At 39.9% G+C, this 14,598-nt stretch overlaps 1 protein-coding gene across 6 annotated transcripts in view; it reads left to right on the forward strand.

The window, feature by feature from the left end:
- The window catches only part of elf1 (E74-like ETS transcription factor 1), a 232,502-nt gene extending 222,023 nt beyond the window's left edge, over positions 1 to 10,479 (forward strand). For all 6 annotated transcript variants that reach the window (XM_039765994.1, XM_039765996.1, XM_039765993.1 and 3 more), the window contains 3 exons: positions 1,973 to 2,165; positions 3,045 to 3,407; positions 6,209 to 10,479. In XM_039765994.1, coding sequence (XP_039621928.1) covers positions 1,973 to 2,165; positions 3,045 to 3,407; positions 6,209 to 7,010 — 1,358 coding nt within the window. In that variant the 3' untranslated portion in view covers positions 7,011 to 10,479. The remainder of the gene's footprint in view (positions 1 to 1,972; positions 2,166 to 3,044; positions 3,408 to 6,208) is intronic.
- Positions 10,480 to 14,598: the final 4,119 nt, after the last annotated feature.

Here is a 14,598-nt window from a genome sequence, read left to right on the forward strand (position 1 = left end):
CTCTGCAGAAGTAAGTGTTCAAGATGTTACATTCAACCAAGTGCCCTGGGTGCATACTGAAAAAGCCAGGGGTCTCGGCACCATCTGGCTACATTTCTTGTTTCAAATTCAGGCAGGAGTTGAATGATGGATGGTGCAGTGCAGTAAGCTGGCATGAATGAGCACCCTGGTGTGGGCTCCTCGTCTGTATATCTTAACAGTCCTCCACGTAGGACCAGATGCAGGGTTACTTTGTTTTGTTTTTCACTGTCCCCGGGCCAGCAGGATCTCCTCCGAGACTCACTTGGTTCAAACAGGACCGATGCCTGAAAAGAGAGGACAGCCGTTGGCACCTCAGGGAACTCATCTGCAGACACTGTTTGAATTCAGTGCTGTCTGTCTTTCTGAGGTCAAACCACTGAGAATATGAAGCATTTTTCATGTTTGATCGATTGCTTGTTGATAGCTCATTTGTTTTCGCAATTATGTTTAATTTTGTATTTCACTGAGGTAGTTACCGTCAGGGAATACCAGTACATTCATTCAACTCTTCTGCAGGAAAAAAATAAAAATAAATTACATTGCTTTCTGTTAGTAATATGGTTGAGTCATTTAGTCAGTGATTTCTTTATTTATTACATTTCCTATTATTACTTGCTTGAAGCAATGAGAAAATGTGAATTGTTATTCATTTTGTTTGTAAAATGTGTAAGAATATTGAAAGTGCTAATGTGTTCTGTGTGAGTGAAGCCTAGTTGAAAATAAGAACTTCTTGGTTGCTATAAGATGAGTGTGAAGCAGAAAAAAACAGGTCATGGTCAAGTGGAAAGAAGTTGCTGTATTATTACTAAATATATGTATGCTTATTATTTCTTAGTGCAGTTTGGCTTCACAGTGGCGAGCAGTGCTGTCAGACAGGTTTACATCCTGAGATCAAATCCTGTACCTGTTTATTACCCGTGTAGACTCTGCTTCAGTAGTCCAGGATATGCATGCTAGGTGAACTGGAAATACCAAATTAGCCGTGCATAAGTATAAGAGTGGCTGTGTGTAAGTGGGCCCTACCTTAGGCTGCAGTCTTGTCCAGGGATGGTTCTTACCTTGTGCCCAGTGCTAGCAGACTATGCTTTAGTTCTCTGCCCCCCAAATTGGATAAAGTGGGAATGAGAATTATGTATTGTGTTATCATTTCTTGTTTAGTGTGAAAATCTAATTTTACTATACTGCACGGGTGTCGAACAAGGTCCTAGGGGGCCACAGTGGCTACAGGTTTTCATTCTAACCATCTTCTTAATTAGTGACCAGTTTTTTGCTGCTAATTAACTCCTTTTGCCTTAATTTTAATTAATTTAATTCAGGCCCATTTGTTGTTTCTTTTTCCTTAATTAGCAGCCAAACAATAATGAGACACAAAACAAGCTGCCCACACGACCAGCTCACCTGTGCCTATCACACTATATCTAAAAATAAATAAAAATTAATGTCTCAGTAAGGCTGATCTCTCAGGTCACCAAAACATTGGGATGGTGTTCTTAGAAAAAACAGAAATGAACAGTTTTGGAAATGTCTGCTGTGGCAGAATGAGAGCATAGCAACAAGCCATGTAATTAAATAATGAGTTTAATTAACAGTAAGAATCAGCTTCTCATTAAAAAACCGATTGGAGTGAAATTGGTTGGAGTTTGAAGCCCCAATTTATCTGGTCATCTGTTGACTTGTTTCACGTCTCATTTCTTTAATGAAGAAAATCAATTCAGAGGACAGAATCCTTAAAAACAGGGTTATTAAAATGAATGGCCAAAGGAATTTAATTAGCAGTGAGAACTGGTCACTGATTAAGAAAGGTCTTAGAATGAAAACCTGCAGCCACTGCGGCCCTCCAGGACCAAAGTTCAACACCCCTGCTATACTGCAAAAAATCTAGTACACTGGAGATTTTACCTCTTTTGTTCGGCTACTGCAAGTTCAACTAATTTGATTCTTTTCTCCTTAGGGAACACAATTTACCTTTGGGAGTTTCTCCTTGCTCTTCTTCAAGATAAGAACACGTGCCCCAAATACATCAAATGGACACAGAGAGAAAAGGGAATTTTTAAGCTAGTAGACTCGAAAGCCGTCTCCAAACTGTGGGGTAAACACAAAAATAAGCCAGATATGAACTATGAAACCATGGGGCGTGCTCTCAGGTAAGGCTACTTGTGTATCATACCCTGAAACTGCCAATTTTTTGCTGCCACATGTTGTTTCTCCCACTTTGCAACAGAAGAAAAAGAACCCTCACTACATTTTTAAAATATGAACAAGCTTGCCAAGCACATTTATAGAGAATTATTTCGTAGTTGAAGATCTGCCAGTGATGTTGGGTATTTCCATATCCATAGGATTTTTACTGGATGTTCACCTATTTGTTCCATATGAACAGCACATTATTTTGTGATCTATACATTATGATGCATTTAAAATAATTTTCTTAGCTGTGGGTTCCCTGACATTTTTACTCACATATTTTGTTTACTTCCAGCATTTGTACAAAATTATAAGTTAAACCTCCCCTTTCCTCAAAGAGTGCAAAGTAGATCCAGAAGAATTGCAGTATTTATAAATAACAGATTGTATAAACACTTAAGATGGTATAAATTTAATTGCTCCTGAGTGATGAGGTACCAGATGTTTTAAGTATGCAATATCTAATGAGTACGCACAAGAGCATTCTATTCAGCAGTAGGGGCACATTGCCTAATTTCTGGACATTGTTCCATACTGCTCAAAATTTCAAATCTGATGAAAGGCAAAGCAGGATTCTTTTTAATGCTTAGTGGGTTTTGAATGAAACACTGTTTTCCAAATTGAGCATTCCTTTTAATTGTACCTTACAAAAATGTCTATATTGAGCAAGCACCAACCTGTTCCAGAAAAAAGTACAGCATAGTAACTAAATATAAAATAATACAGCCCATTCTTTATAGTTTCTTTCTCCTGCTGTTTTCTTATATTTGTCATGTTCTTCTTCCAAACTAAAATCTCTTTGATCAGAATATCCTATACTTTTTGTGTTTTTCTTAAAGATATTATTATCAGCGTGGAATTCTTGCCAAAGTTGAAGGACAAAGACTTGTATACCAGTTCAAAGAAATGCCCAAAGACCTGATAGTGATTGATGATGAGGATACTCAGGTCTCTGATTCAAGACCAGATCAGGCACTTAACCACTCGGTTAGTCAAGGTCGAGGAGGACAACGAGCAAACTCACGCTCAAGCCAGGGAAAGTCTCCTGCACATCCAGTTCTGTTGAAGGCAGTCAGGCAACAGAACCCGGGAATGACATTCCAAGAAATCAGTGGGGGACAATCGGAACAACTTCTGCAAACTGTTCATGTCCTCCAGCCGAATCAGGGCGCAGCAGTCCCTGCACCTCCACATACCATTAGGTAAGAGAAAAGTCACATTTCTTCAAATGACCTAATTTATTATACCTGATTGGCTCCAATACTTTGCAGCTTGGGGCATTTGAGTTTAATATTCTGTGTTGTGGGTGCTTTTGTCCTATTACTAAGTTTCCTTCCAAAGTATACTTGTTTTATATATATATATATATATATATATATATATATATATATATATATACACACATATACACAGGGTGCTCCAGATCTAATTATGCAGATCCAGATTGTCTAGATGACTTTGATTTATGCGGGGACGATTACAGTTCGGCGTGAAGAAGATTCTTCATATCGGCAGATTGCACACTTCTCAATGGTCTGAGATTTTTCTGGTGATTTTCTATGTAATAAACTTAATAAGTTATGGTGTAATGAAAATTGCATAATTAGATCTGGACCACCCTATATATATCCTTTCAGAGTAGGGTAGGATAGTCTTAAGTTTCAAGTGAACTTAAGAAGAATTTTGATCTTAAAGCTGCAACCTTAGTCAAAGTTCAGTAAACTGGAGTGTTATCTGAGCATAATAAATTGCTACCTAAGCATATTATGTAGTGGTATATAATATGCTGAACATAAATGAGATATAATAATTTAGTCTATAACAGGAACTGAAAATCACTTAATTCTCTTATGCATTCTTTTGCTAAGCAAAGGTGAAAATTCTATTTAGGTTAAAATCAGTACATAAGTCAATAAATAATCCATTAAAATCAAGGGTAAAGTAAAAGTCAGGATTCAAAATATTGAAACCACAAGCCTCAGTGCATCCTTCTAACTTGAATACTGATTTCACCTTCAAAGTTTCTTTCAACACAAACCCAGTACATCTTTCTCCTTCAACTCCACAGCTCACCCTTCTCAGGTCTTGCTCACAGGTAGAAACGCCGAGAGCTACAGACCCTCTTTCTGGCTATTGTCCCAGTTACCTCAAGCAGTACCCACTGGGGCACTTGGAGCCAGACTTCCATCTTCCTGCCACCTCAGGACCCCTGGAGCACTCAATCATATCTTCTCCAAGATGTTCAGCAGGAGCAACCTAACCCTGGGGCACTGCTCCTCTTGCTCCCTCGCAGGGCCTCCAACTGGACCGCCTTCCTTCCTTTCTTCCATTATACTGGCTCATACTCCCAAAACCTTCTTTTTTGAACCTTCACACAAAAATCTAACCACATCAGGCATCTTTTAAACCATTACAGGTGCAGGTGCCTTGATTATGCCCCATGAAGTGCCAATGAGAAAATTCTTAGTAAACACCTGGAGAATTCATGGATACATTACTGTACATACCCACTCCCCGAGCACGCTGTTTGTTATTTTAAACATGTACCCTGCCATGGACCTCTATGTGCTGCATCACACTGATACACACAGTAATCAAACATTCAGCATTTGACTAGAAAATATTATTTTCCTCTTCGTGAAGCCCTGGCAGATCCCCGTGACCCTGTAGTTAGGATATAGCGGATTGGATAATGGATGGATGAATGAACTCGCCCCCAAACAAAGGTACAATTATTGTTAACTGTTTTCTCCTGACTTGTGTTACACAGGTTTGAGTATGTTAAGTTATTTTAAAATATTGGTTAACATATTTGCATTGATTAGGTGGTCCCCTCCCAATATAAATATGACTAACTTAAGCCCTTAACATTAGAGTGATCTGGCCTCAACTAAAGTACATTCCTGAAAACTTATCAGATCATTAAAAAATTGTAACAAGAACAGGCAATTGAAGCCAACAATCTTGTCCATCCCATTCAACTTCTACAAAATATTTGTTGATATGCATTGGTCTGAAAAGTGTTACAAAGCATTTTCTAAGGCTCTGGGCTTCCACTGTGCCACAGCAATATTTTCTAAAAGGAGAAAAAAAAAATTTTGGCCAGTAAATATTCCAAGGTGTGGATGTCTGAAGAATTGATAATATTTACAGTAAACAATGTGCAAAAATGCAACAAATCAGAGTGGGTGTATGTACTGTATTTTATATTGTACAATGGTACTTGATGAGTGACTGGTTAATGTTTTACATAAGGCACATTGAGATCATCAATCCAACACAGAAAACCAGTAGAACTAATTTCATTACACATTTTTGTTGCCTGCTTTGCAGTACAGTAAGACTATCAACCTAATAAGACTCAGTATCATGGTTTTCATTTACAAACATCTTACAAAGCTTTTTAGGCATAGATGACATTTGTAACTGTGTGAGGACCACCTCTGTTGAGTCAATCTACTCTTAATTCTTGTACTCACACTTAAACTCACACTCTTACTGAGGCCAATTCTTCAATGAACCTAACCTATACATCATTAGGAATGGGGTAGGAAAACCCACACAGACAAAAGAGAGACTGTGCAAACTCCATACAGTCAATATCTGGGTGCAGGATTTGATCTATGAGGCAGCAGTGATAGCCTTTGTGGTACAATGGCACTCGGTGCTTAAGTTCTATACTGGAAAACTACCTTATTTAAGATTTGAAAAAAAAAAATTTTTTTTTAGTTTTGCTCAATTGGGAGTGTTTATTATATTTTTAATAGAAAATGCCTGAATCTTCCAAGGGGAATCTGCTGTCATTATGACAGTAATGATTAACAGCCATTTTCCTGGCATGTTGCACGCAATAATCCACAGTGCCAAATGACACCATCCATTAAAATTTCTCATTATAGTTTTTGTGGCTTACTGTGTGGTGCCATTGGGATTTATTTTACATTGACTTGACCGTGTGAAATTCAGTTTTAATAAAACATGAAATGTTTTCATCCTTTTTCAGGACCATTAATGTACCAGCTTCAGTCCAGGCAAGTGTTCCAATGATGCTGACATCCAGAGCACAAGCTACAGGGACAGTGACTCTACAAACTGTGCCTCTAACAACTGTAATTTCCAATGGAGACCCTGCCTCCTCTACTAGCCAGCGAGTCATTCTTCACACTGTGCCTTCCTCTACCCCAGGGATGAAAGATATGATGGCATTTCAGACAACTCTACCCTCCGCAGTCAATGGGTTGTCTGACAGCTCTCATCAGCAACTCTTAGCTACTTTGTCATCCTCTTCTAGCAGCTTGATTAACACCACAGCGCAGTCTCAACCCATGAATGGAATAACTCGTCTTGTCACACTGAATGCTAGTGGGCAGCCTGTTGTGGCGCAACACCCCGGCACAGTTATTGCTACTGTCCTCAAACCTGGTGAGGTGAATGGTATTAACATTAAGGAGGAAATCTTAGATGCAAACTACTTTCACTCTTTGGTCACTGGGGATTCTGTCAGTTATGCAGGATCAATCAAAACATCCGATGAAGATACAGATCTCGGTTTCCAGACTGTTATTATTGGAGGCTCTCCGGAACCCACTCAGGCAATCACAAACCACATCAATGGGCATTCAGAGCACATAGCCAATGAAACGGTCATCAAGGAGAGTAGCAGCCCTACTGTTGGTCTGACACCTTCTACAGAGCTGGAGGAGTTCCACAACATGCAGCTGACAAGGTGTCAGCCACTGACTGTTCAGGTGAGCTCTCCATCCTTCAGCCCTGTATCAGTAAAGCAAGAAGCTGCAGATACATAAAAAGGACTGATTTGAATAAAACCGGGACCATCATTTGTGTGAATGACTCTTTAATTTATTGCTCTTACAAGGTTTTCTTTTGACCTGCTGGACTTCTGTTTGCTTCCACATAATGTGCCTTATTAATGTTTCAGAGTTGTCCTCAATGCAGTTATAGGGAGCATCTTATTTATCCTTCTACAGACACTGTCAACTCTGTTGTGACTGATCGGAAGAGGTATCACTTTAATCCGCTACACATTATACCCACACATCTGTACATGGTGTAGTGTACAGAAGAGATTCGGCTAAAGGAGAATGCTGATATCTCTTGTCCACATTCAGGGTTTAACAGAGTATTGCATTCAGTGGAGGAGAATCAGATTGTGGTGGAATATGGTGCCATATTTCCAGCCACTCATTTGTACCACAGGGTAACCGATGACACCAAAATAACACAGATTTCCTGATCTGCCAGCCAAAACAACTCATGACAACATCTTTCAGTTTTGTTTTTCCTGTTCTCTTCTGCACCTTGTTAATGTCAGAGAGGCTGAAAATCTTTGATGTGTCTTCACTGGCACATCTGCTAGCATCTCTTCTTAAAGCATGAGACCCTGCGTAAGGGAAGTCTCTCCAGATTGTATGTCAAGGAATATCAGGCGCTACCTTTGTCAACAAACCAAATTAAAAGTAGCAATTAAGATCAATTTTGCATGTGGAAGGTTTTATAACTTTTTGATATTGCTGCTTACTTTCCAATTCTTAATATAAAAACAATTGTAAAATGTGATTTCTCAGTAAGGGGTAATCACAGAAAATGTGGATTCCATAGAATCGTAAATATTTTCCTTAAGTATCAAGGGTGACCAAACAAAGTTTTCTCATCCTCATAGCATTATTTGCAACCGTTGTATTACTGGTGTGTAAAATGTGTTGTACAATTTAAATTAAAAGCAAAGCAAATTTGGAAAATTATTCAGAAAGCCTTCTTCAAATACGATGCTGTAAGTAATATAGGAAAAAGAAACGTCTGTGCCAAATCCAACTTTTAGAAACTGTGAAAGTTTACATCTTCATTATTAGCTTGCCCCCGTTGCAATGTCCAAAGTCCAAATAATGTGCCACTGCCTCTCACAGCAGCGTCTGATTGGCTCTTGTCTTTTATTGCCATTTACTGGGCCTTGCCTCTTCTGTTGATACAGTGATTGTTCCCTCTGAACCTGAGTGGCTTGTATAGACCTCGATTATTTACCATGAAACTGTAGTTAAAAGCTTTAACTCTTGTAAAAGAGGAACCCGGCATGTGACAAGCAACTTAGTATATATTGACTTGATGCTCAAAGAAAGGACAATGATTTTTGTGAGAGAAAGTCAAGGGGTGTCATATTTAAAATATGAAGTTCACTTTTTTTCTATGGCCTTTAACTTTGCTGTATTTTTTGTACATTTTATTTTTAAAAAAATAATTCAACATAAAATTTTATGGTAGGACTGCTTAAATAAAAAACTGAGGAAGATGCACAGTATGTATTTTTATATATGAATAAGAATAAATTGCAGACTTGTAGACTGGTGAATGAAGCAGGGCTTCTAGTTCAAGTTAGCTAACAGGAGCTGTGTTTACTCCACTTCTTTCAGGCACTTGTGACACGGTTTAGAGGACTGTGTAGTAGCAGGAGAAATACAGACGTCTTCCAGTGCCTGAGATTTACAATAGTTGACTTCCTCTACCAGGAAGCAGCAGTTTTATTCATTCTGGTATGGTTGTCATGGTAATGAGCAATTTCTGTTGACGGAGCCTGGAGGTCCGCAGCGCATGTATATAGCTGTAAACATCATATATGTATACACAAACAAACAGACACACACACACACATTCCATTTCTGTTCTTTCGGTATCCACCTATCTGGGTGATGTCTAAAGCCCAGATATATACTGCAAGTTTGTGCATATGTGTACAGTATATATGCGTGTTTATGAAAAGAGATACTGTATAAGAGAGGCAGGATGGTGGGTTGAGAATTATTTATTTATAATAAATTCTTTACAGGTATACACACAATTATATATGTGCATACATATAGCTGTACTGTATTTAAAAAAGATATCTGAAACCAAAAATTTTTGTACAAATTATAATTTAACAATAAAACACACATATAACTTCGTCTTAAAAAAAAAAAATTAAAAAAAAATTTGATTTTTTTTCTAAGTCAGTTTGTTTCTCTATAAATTTTGGCAGAATTTTTATATTTCCTTTGAGTTAAATTTTAAAAGTTTAATGTAAATGTAAAGCTTTGTATAAACAGTTTTAACCAATTGTTTGTGTATATAGATTTTTTTCAGAGGTGTATTTTTGTTTTCTTGTACGTTTTAACGTTTAGCTCGCTTTGCTGGCTGTACTGTATGTTTGTAAGTTGTTTACAGCTGACATACCTCCATTGCCATTCTAACAGTGTGAAAGCATGGAGCAAAGCTATATTTATTTAGACATCAAATGATTAAACTCAGATATACTGCCTTCCTTAGTAACGCTTGGCTGGATGTCCTTATGATAGCCAGATGAGTTAATAATGTGAATGCACAAGTCCTCAAGCTCAGATGGTGGCCACGTTAATTTGAGTGCAAACAATTTGACAACAAGCAGCTCAATTTCTGAAGGTACAAATCATGACTGTTATAGTAGCACAAATTTAGAAGGCAATCCATTGGTATTTCCATTAGTCCTTAGTGTAGGAATGCCATGTGCACTTGCTTATGCATTTATAAACTATGTATGTGATAAAGAACTCATGCTTTGAGTGTATTAAAGTACACTTTGCTGTTCAAACCCAAATTCAGCCACATGGCAGGTTTATAGGGGGTTGCAAAATATGGGCCAACACATCCACTTTATGAGAGCTTGTCAGAAGTGGTATCATATCATGCCAACAGCAAATAGGGAGATTTGCTATCACAGACAAGTAAGAGAGTGTATGTTTGTATGCCACACACACACTCACACACACACACAGCACAGCACAATAAGGTTGGACACGTGAATGCAATGTTGTATGAATAAAAATGCAGACCACATTAGGGTGATGGATGACGATGATAGCTGATCATTCCCTATGCTGTGGCTTGTAGACGTGCTTTAGTTCTCTAAAGCAGGCAGTTTATTTTATTACATGGGTTACAACATCACATTAAGATAAAAAATAGTGGTCTTGAGTGTTTTTAAGAAAAAAATCCACTGCACTGTCCTTGAAAAGTTAACATATCACTCAGATAAATAGTATTGGTCCACAACCCCCTGTTCCTTAAAGTGCCCTCCCTAATTGTCCTAACTGCTGTTGGTTGTGGAAAAGGTGTTATGACAGCTGTGTGTTTTCTTTTTATTCTTCTTTTTTTTTTTCTGAAACCATGGTAATGCTTTGCATCAGGCATATAAAGTATTGTGTCTTTTTTTGATTTTGAAAACAATAAATTCTTTTGCTTGCCATACTTTTTCCATTGTTTTAGAAATATGTTGGATGACCACTCTCGGCTGAATGAGAGGCTTGGTCTTTAGAACAAGGGTCTTTGCCTGCCCACCCCAATCAGCAATTTGTGAAGTTTTGCATTCCACTGTCCTTGTGGCAGCCGCGCCTCATCTAGTAGCTTTGTGTCCTAAAAGGTTTTATCAGATAAATGTAGGGCCAGCCTTTGTTGACAGATTGAGCTTCTCTTGCCTTTCTTTGTTCTCTTCTTTCAAAAGATCATGCAACAGATTTATGTTACACACCTATACTGTATATGGGGCTCTCAATTGTGTCTTTTATACTTGCCTCCATTAATTTCTCAGGTTGCACTTTAATCCTTTAGCCACCAGGGTCAGCCTATTCTTCGTTGTGTGACACTGATTAAGTTGCATAACATCTCTCTAATCCACGTTTTACAGGTAATGTGTTACAATCAGTTGCACTGCAACTATAAAGTCTAGTTTACTTCATTTGTTCATGTCTGTGAATTCTAACATGAAATGTTATACATTTTATTCAAAGTTCCACACTGTAGATAAGAGTGTAGTGCTGAATTATCTTTGAGCATTGTAAAGAAGTTAAAAAGACCCTAGCAGTAAGTGACCTGAACATCTGTGGACAGAATAAGATATGGCCAGCTCAGAACACAGTGGTGTGTTTGTGGCTAGAAGAGACCTGAAAATATCAGTTGAAGCCAATGAGCACATATTCTTGATTATAAAGTCTTAAAATTAACAATATAGAGTTACTGTATTGTTACATTTTGCCTTGAACTGAAATTCCAAAGATGGTTGTTTATAATGTTTCATTTCTAGACAAAACTGAATTAGCCATAAACAGAAAAAGGACACATCTGACTTTGTTTTCTTTTCCACTAGCAGATATTATTGTTGCAAAGAGCTGTGGAGGCTGCTGCTGCCTGTGGAATATTGCGTGTTAACAAGAAACATGTCAGCAAATTTGAGTGGGAGCCATGTAGGTGAGGTTCACAAGCAAACATTCATGAAATAATTTGTGCAGATTACTTAGAGGAAGGAAAAAACAGAGAACATTCTACAAAACATTTAGTCTTTTTAAAAATGGACATATAGTCAAGAAAAATGACAAGAACTACTGCAAAAAATATTTTAAAAAGTATTTAGTGATATCTCTCTATTATAAAAAAAAAATCTTGCGACGATAGAGAGACAAGATGTGATCTTTGGAAGAGAGACAGAGAGACACTTTCACGTCCCGTGAGACGGACAAGTCACGTCATACTTCCAACCTTTGGAAGGATGTCCCGTGACACACATGCAGAGCAGGTTAGAGATAATGAAAGTAGGAAAATTCGAAAGTCTCAAAAAATGAGAGTAAATATTGTATTATCACAAACAAACGGAAAATATTACTCGGTGAAATAACAGAACAGCGAAAAGAGATCGAATAGTGGATGTCTGGGGGTCAAGAGACACGAGGCAGTGAGACAAAAGGACAGGTGCTGCACAGGCTTTTAAATGTTTGAAGCGCCGCATAAAATGCAGATCACGCAGCACAGCAGCAGCAACAAGCCAGCAGCTGATCGAGCAAAGAGGAGATAAACAACTGTTATTTGTTTCCCATTGTATCACCGATTAGGAGGGATTTCGGAGGAACGACCGCGTCTCCTTGGGGTGCATTTAGCCCAACTCTTTATAACGGCGCATAGCGCTGGTGGGGGGTTGGGGGACGGGAAGAGATGGACAATCGAAGTGCAGATCATGTGGCACAGCAGCAACCCAGCAGCTGATCGAACAAAGAGGAGGTTAAAAAAATATAGTTTTTTCCCATTGTATCACTGTTTAAGAGGGTTTCAGAGGAGCGGCCCCGTCTATTTGGGGTGTGTACAGCCCCCCACTTCTCAACGGCACATAGCCTAGTAGTCTAGTTCTCAGTTGAGAAAAAATGCAAAAGAACTAAAAAAATTGCAAGTCCAGGACATCAACGATGTGAAAGCTTCACCAGGGGCAAATGTGATACTTTTTCATGACCAGAGTTCTATCAGTTGACTTTATGCTTTTGTATCTTCACAGTAAATATTAAAGTTACTTTTTTCTACACACACATATATATACTGTATGTGCTATCTATGTGAACACAAGGTGGTGCAACCCTGGATATGTAAACGTCAAAATCTCCACTTGCTGCAGGGACATCGAACTATTGGCCATAAGTCTGGGTCCCTACTACTTGTCCAGAGAGTTTCCCCCCTTGGGCAGACATGGAGATAGCGGGTGACATCATCCACGCTGCTGTTGCTAAACTACAAACACAGCACCCCGAGGCACTTGTCCTAATCTCTGGAGACTTTAACCATGTGACGCTGGACAAGACATTACCTGTCTTCTCCCAGTATGTGGATTGTAACACCCGTGGAAATATAGGACTATTGATTGACCTACTGTATGCAAACGTTAAAGACGCATACAGTGCCACCCCGCTGCCTATACTTGGGAAAGCAGATCACAACCTTGTTCTGCTTCAGCCTCACTACAAACTAAGAGTGAGGGAGCTATCTACAACCACACACTTATTTAGGACGTGGTCCCCAGAGGCAGAGCAGGCTCTGAGAGACTGCTTTGGAACTACGGACTGGGAGATCCTGAAGGGGTCAAATAGTAAGAACATTGAGGAGGTTGTTGACTGCACTACTGACTACATCAACTTCTGTATGGACATTTTAGTTCCAGTAAGAACAGTACGCAGAAGGAACTCCGAGTCCAGCTCAGGGAGGCGAAGGAGCAGTACAGGACAAAGCTGGAGCAGAATTTGCAGAGTAACAGCATGAAGGAAGTGTGGGATGGGATGAAGATCATCACTGGCTGCAGCTTCAAGCGGACTGCCACCATCGAGAGAGCAAACCTGATGAACAACTTCTTTAACAGGTTTGACCACCCTAACCCACTGTCACCTCAGAGTACTGCATCCTCCACACATCCTTCTGTTGACACCAACATAGGAGAGAGTTTCCCCCCACCCACAATTACAGCAGCCCAGGTAAGCAGAGAGCTGAGAAGACTTCGTGCCAGCAAAGCAGTGGGTCCAGATGGAGTATCACCAAGACTGCTGAAGGCCTGTGCATTGGAGCTGGGGAGTCCTCCACAGTGCATCTTCAACCTGAGCCTGGAACAGGGGAGAGTCCCGAGGCTTTGGAAAACATCTTGCATCACCGCAGTCCCAAAGGTATCACGACCTGCTGAGCTGAATGACTTCCGGCCTGTCGCACTGACATCACATGTGATGAAGACCATGGAGCGGCTGCTGCTTCACCACCTGAGGCCACAGGTCCGTCATGCCCTTGACCCTCTGCAGTTTGCATACCAGGATAAGGTGGGAGCGGAGGATGCCATCATCTATATGCCACACCGATCCCTTTCCCACTTGGACAGAGGCAGTGGTACCATAAGAATTATGTTTTTGGACTTCTCTAGCGCCTTAACACCATCCAATCTCTGCTTCTTAGGGACAAGCTGACAGAGATGGGAGTAGTTTCATACTTGGTGGCATGGATCGTGGACCATCTTACAGACAGACCTCAGTATGTGCGTCTCGGGAACTGCAGGTCTGACATTGTGGTCAGCAGCGCTGCAGGGGACTGTGCTTTCTCCGGTCCTGTTCAGCCTATATACATCGGACTTCCAATACAACTCGGAGTCCTGCCACATGCAAAGGTTTGCTGACGACACTGCTATCGTGGGCTATATCAGGAGTGGACAGGAGGAGGAGTATAGGAACCTAATCAAGGACTTTGTTAAATGGTGCGACTCAAACCACTTACACCTGAAAACCAGCAAAACCAAGGAGCTGGTGGTGGATTTTAGGAGGCCCAGGCCCCTCCCGGACCCTGTGATTATCAGAGGTGACTGTATGCAGAGGGTACAGACCTATAAATACCTGGGAGTGCAGATGGATTATAAATTGGACTGGACTGCCAATACTGATGCTCGGTGCAAGAGAGGACAGAGCCGACTATACTTCATTAGAAGGCTGGCGTCCTTCAACATCTGCAATAAGATATTGCAGATGTTCTATCAGACGGTTGTGGCGAGTGCCCTCTTGTACACGGTGGTGTGCTGGGGAGGCA

The sequence above is a fragment of the Polypterus senegalus genome, chromosome 10 (assembly GCF_016835505.1).
Source record: "Polypterus senegalus isolate Bchr_013 chromosome 10, ASM1683550v1, whole genome shotgun sequence".
Classification (NCBI taxonomy): Eukaryota; Metazoa; Chordata; class Cladistia; order Polypteriformes; family Polypteridae; genus Polypterus; species Polypterus senegalus.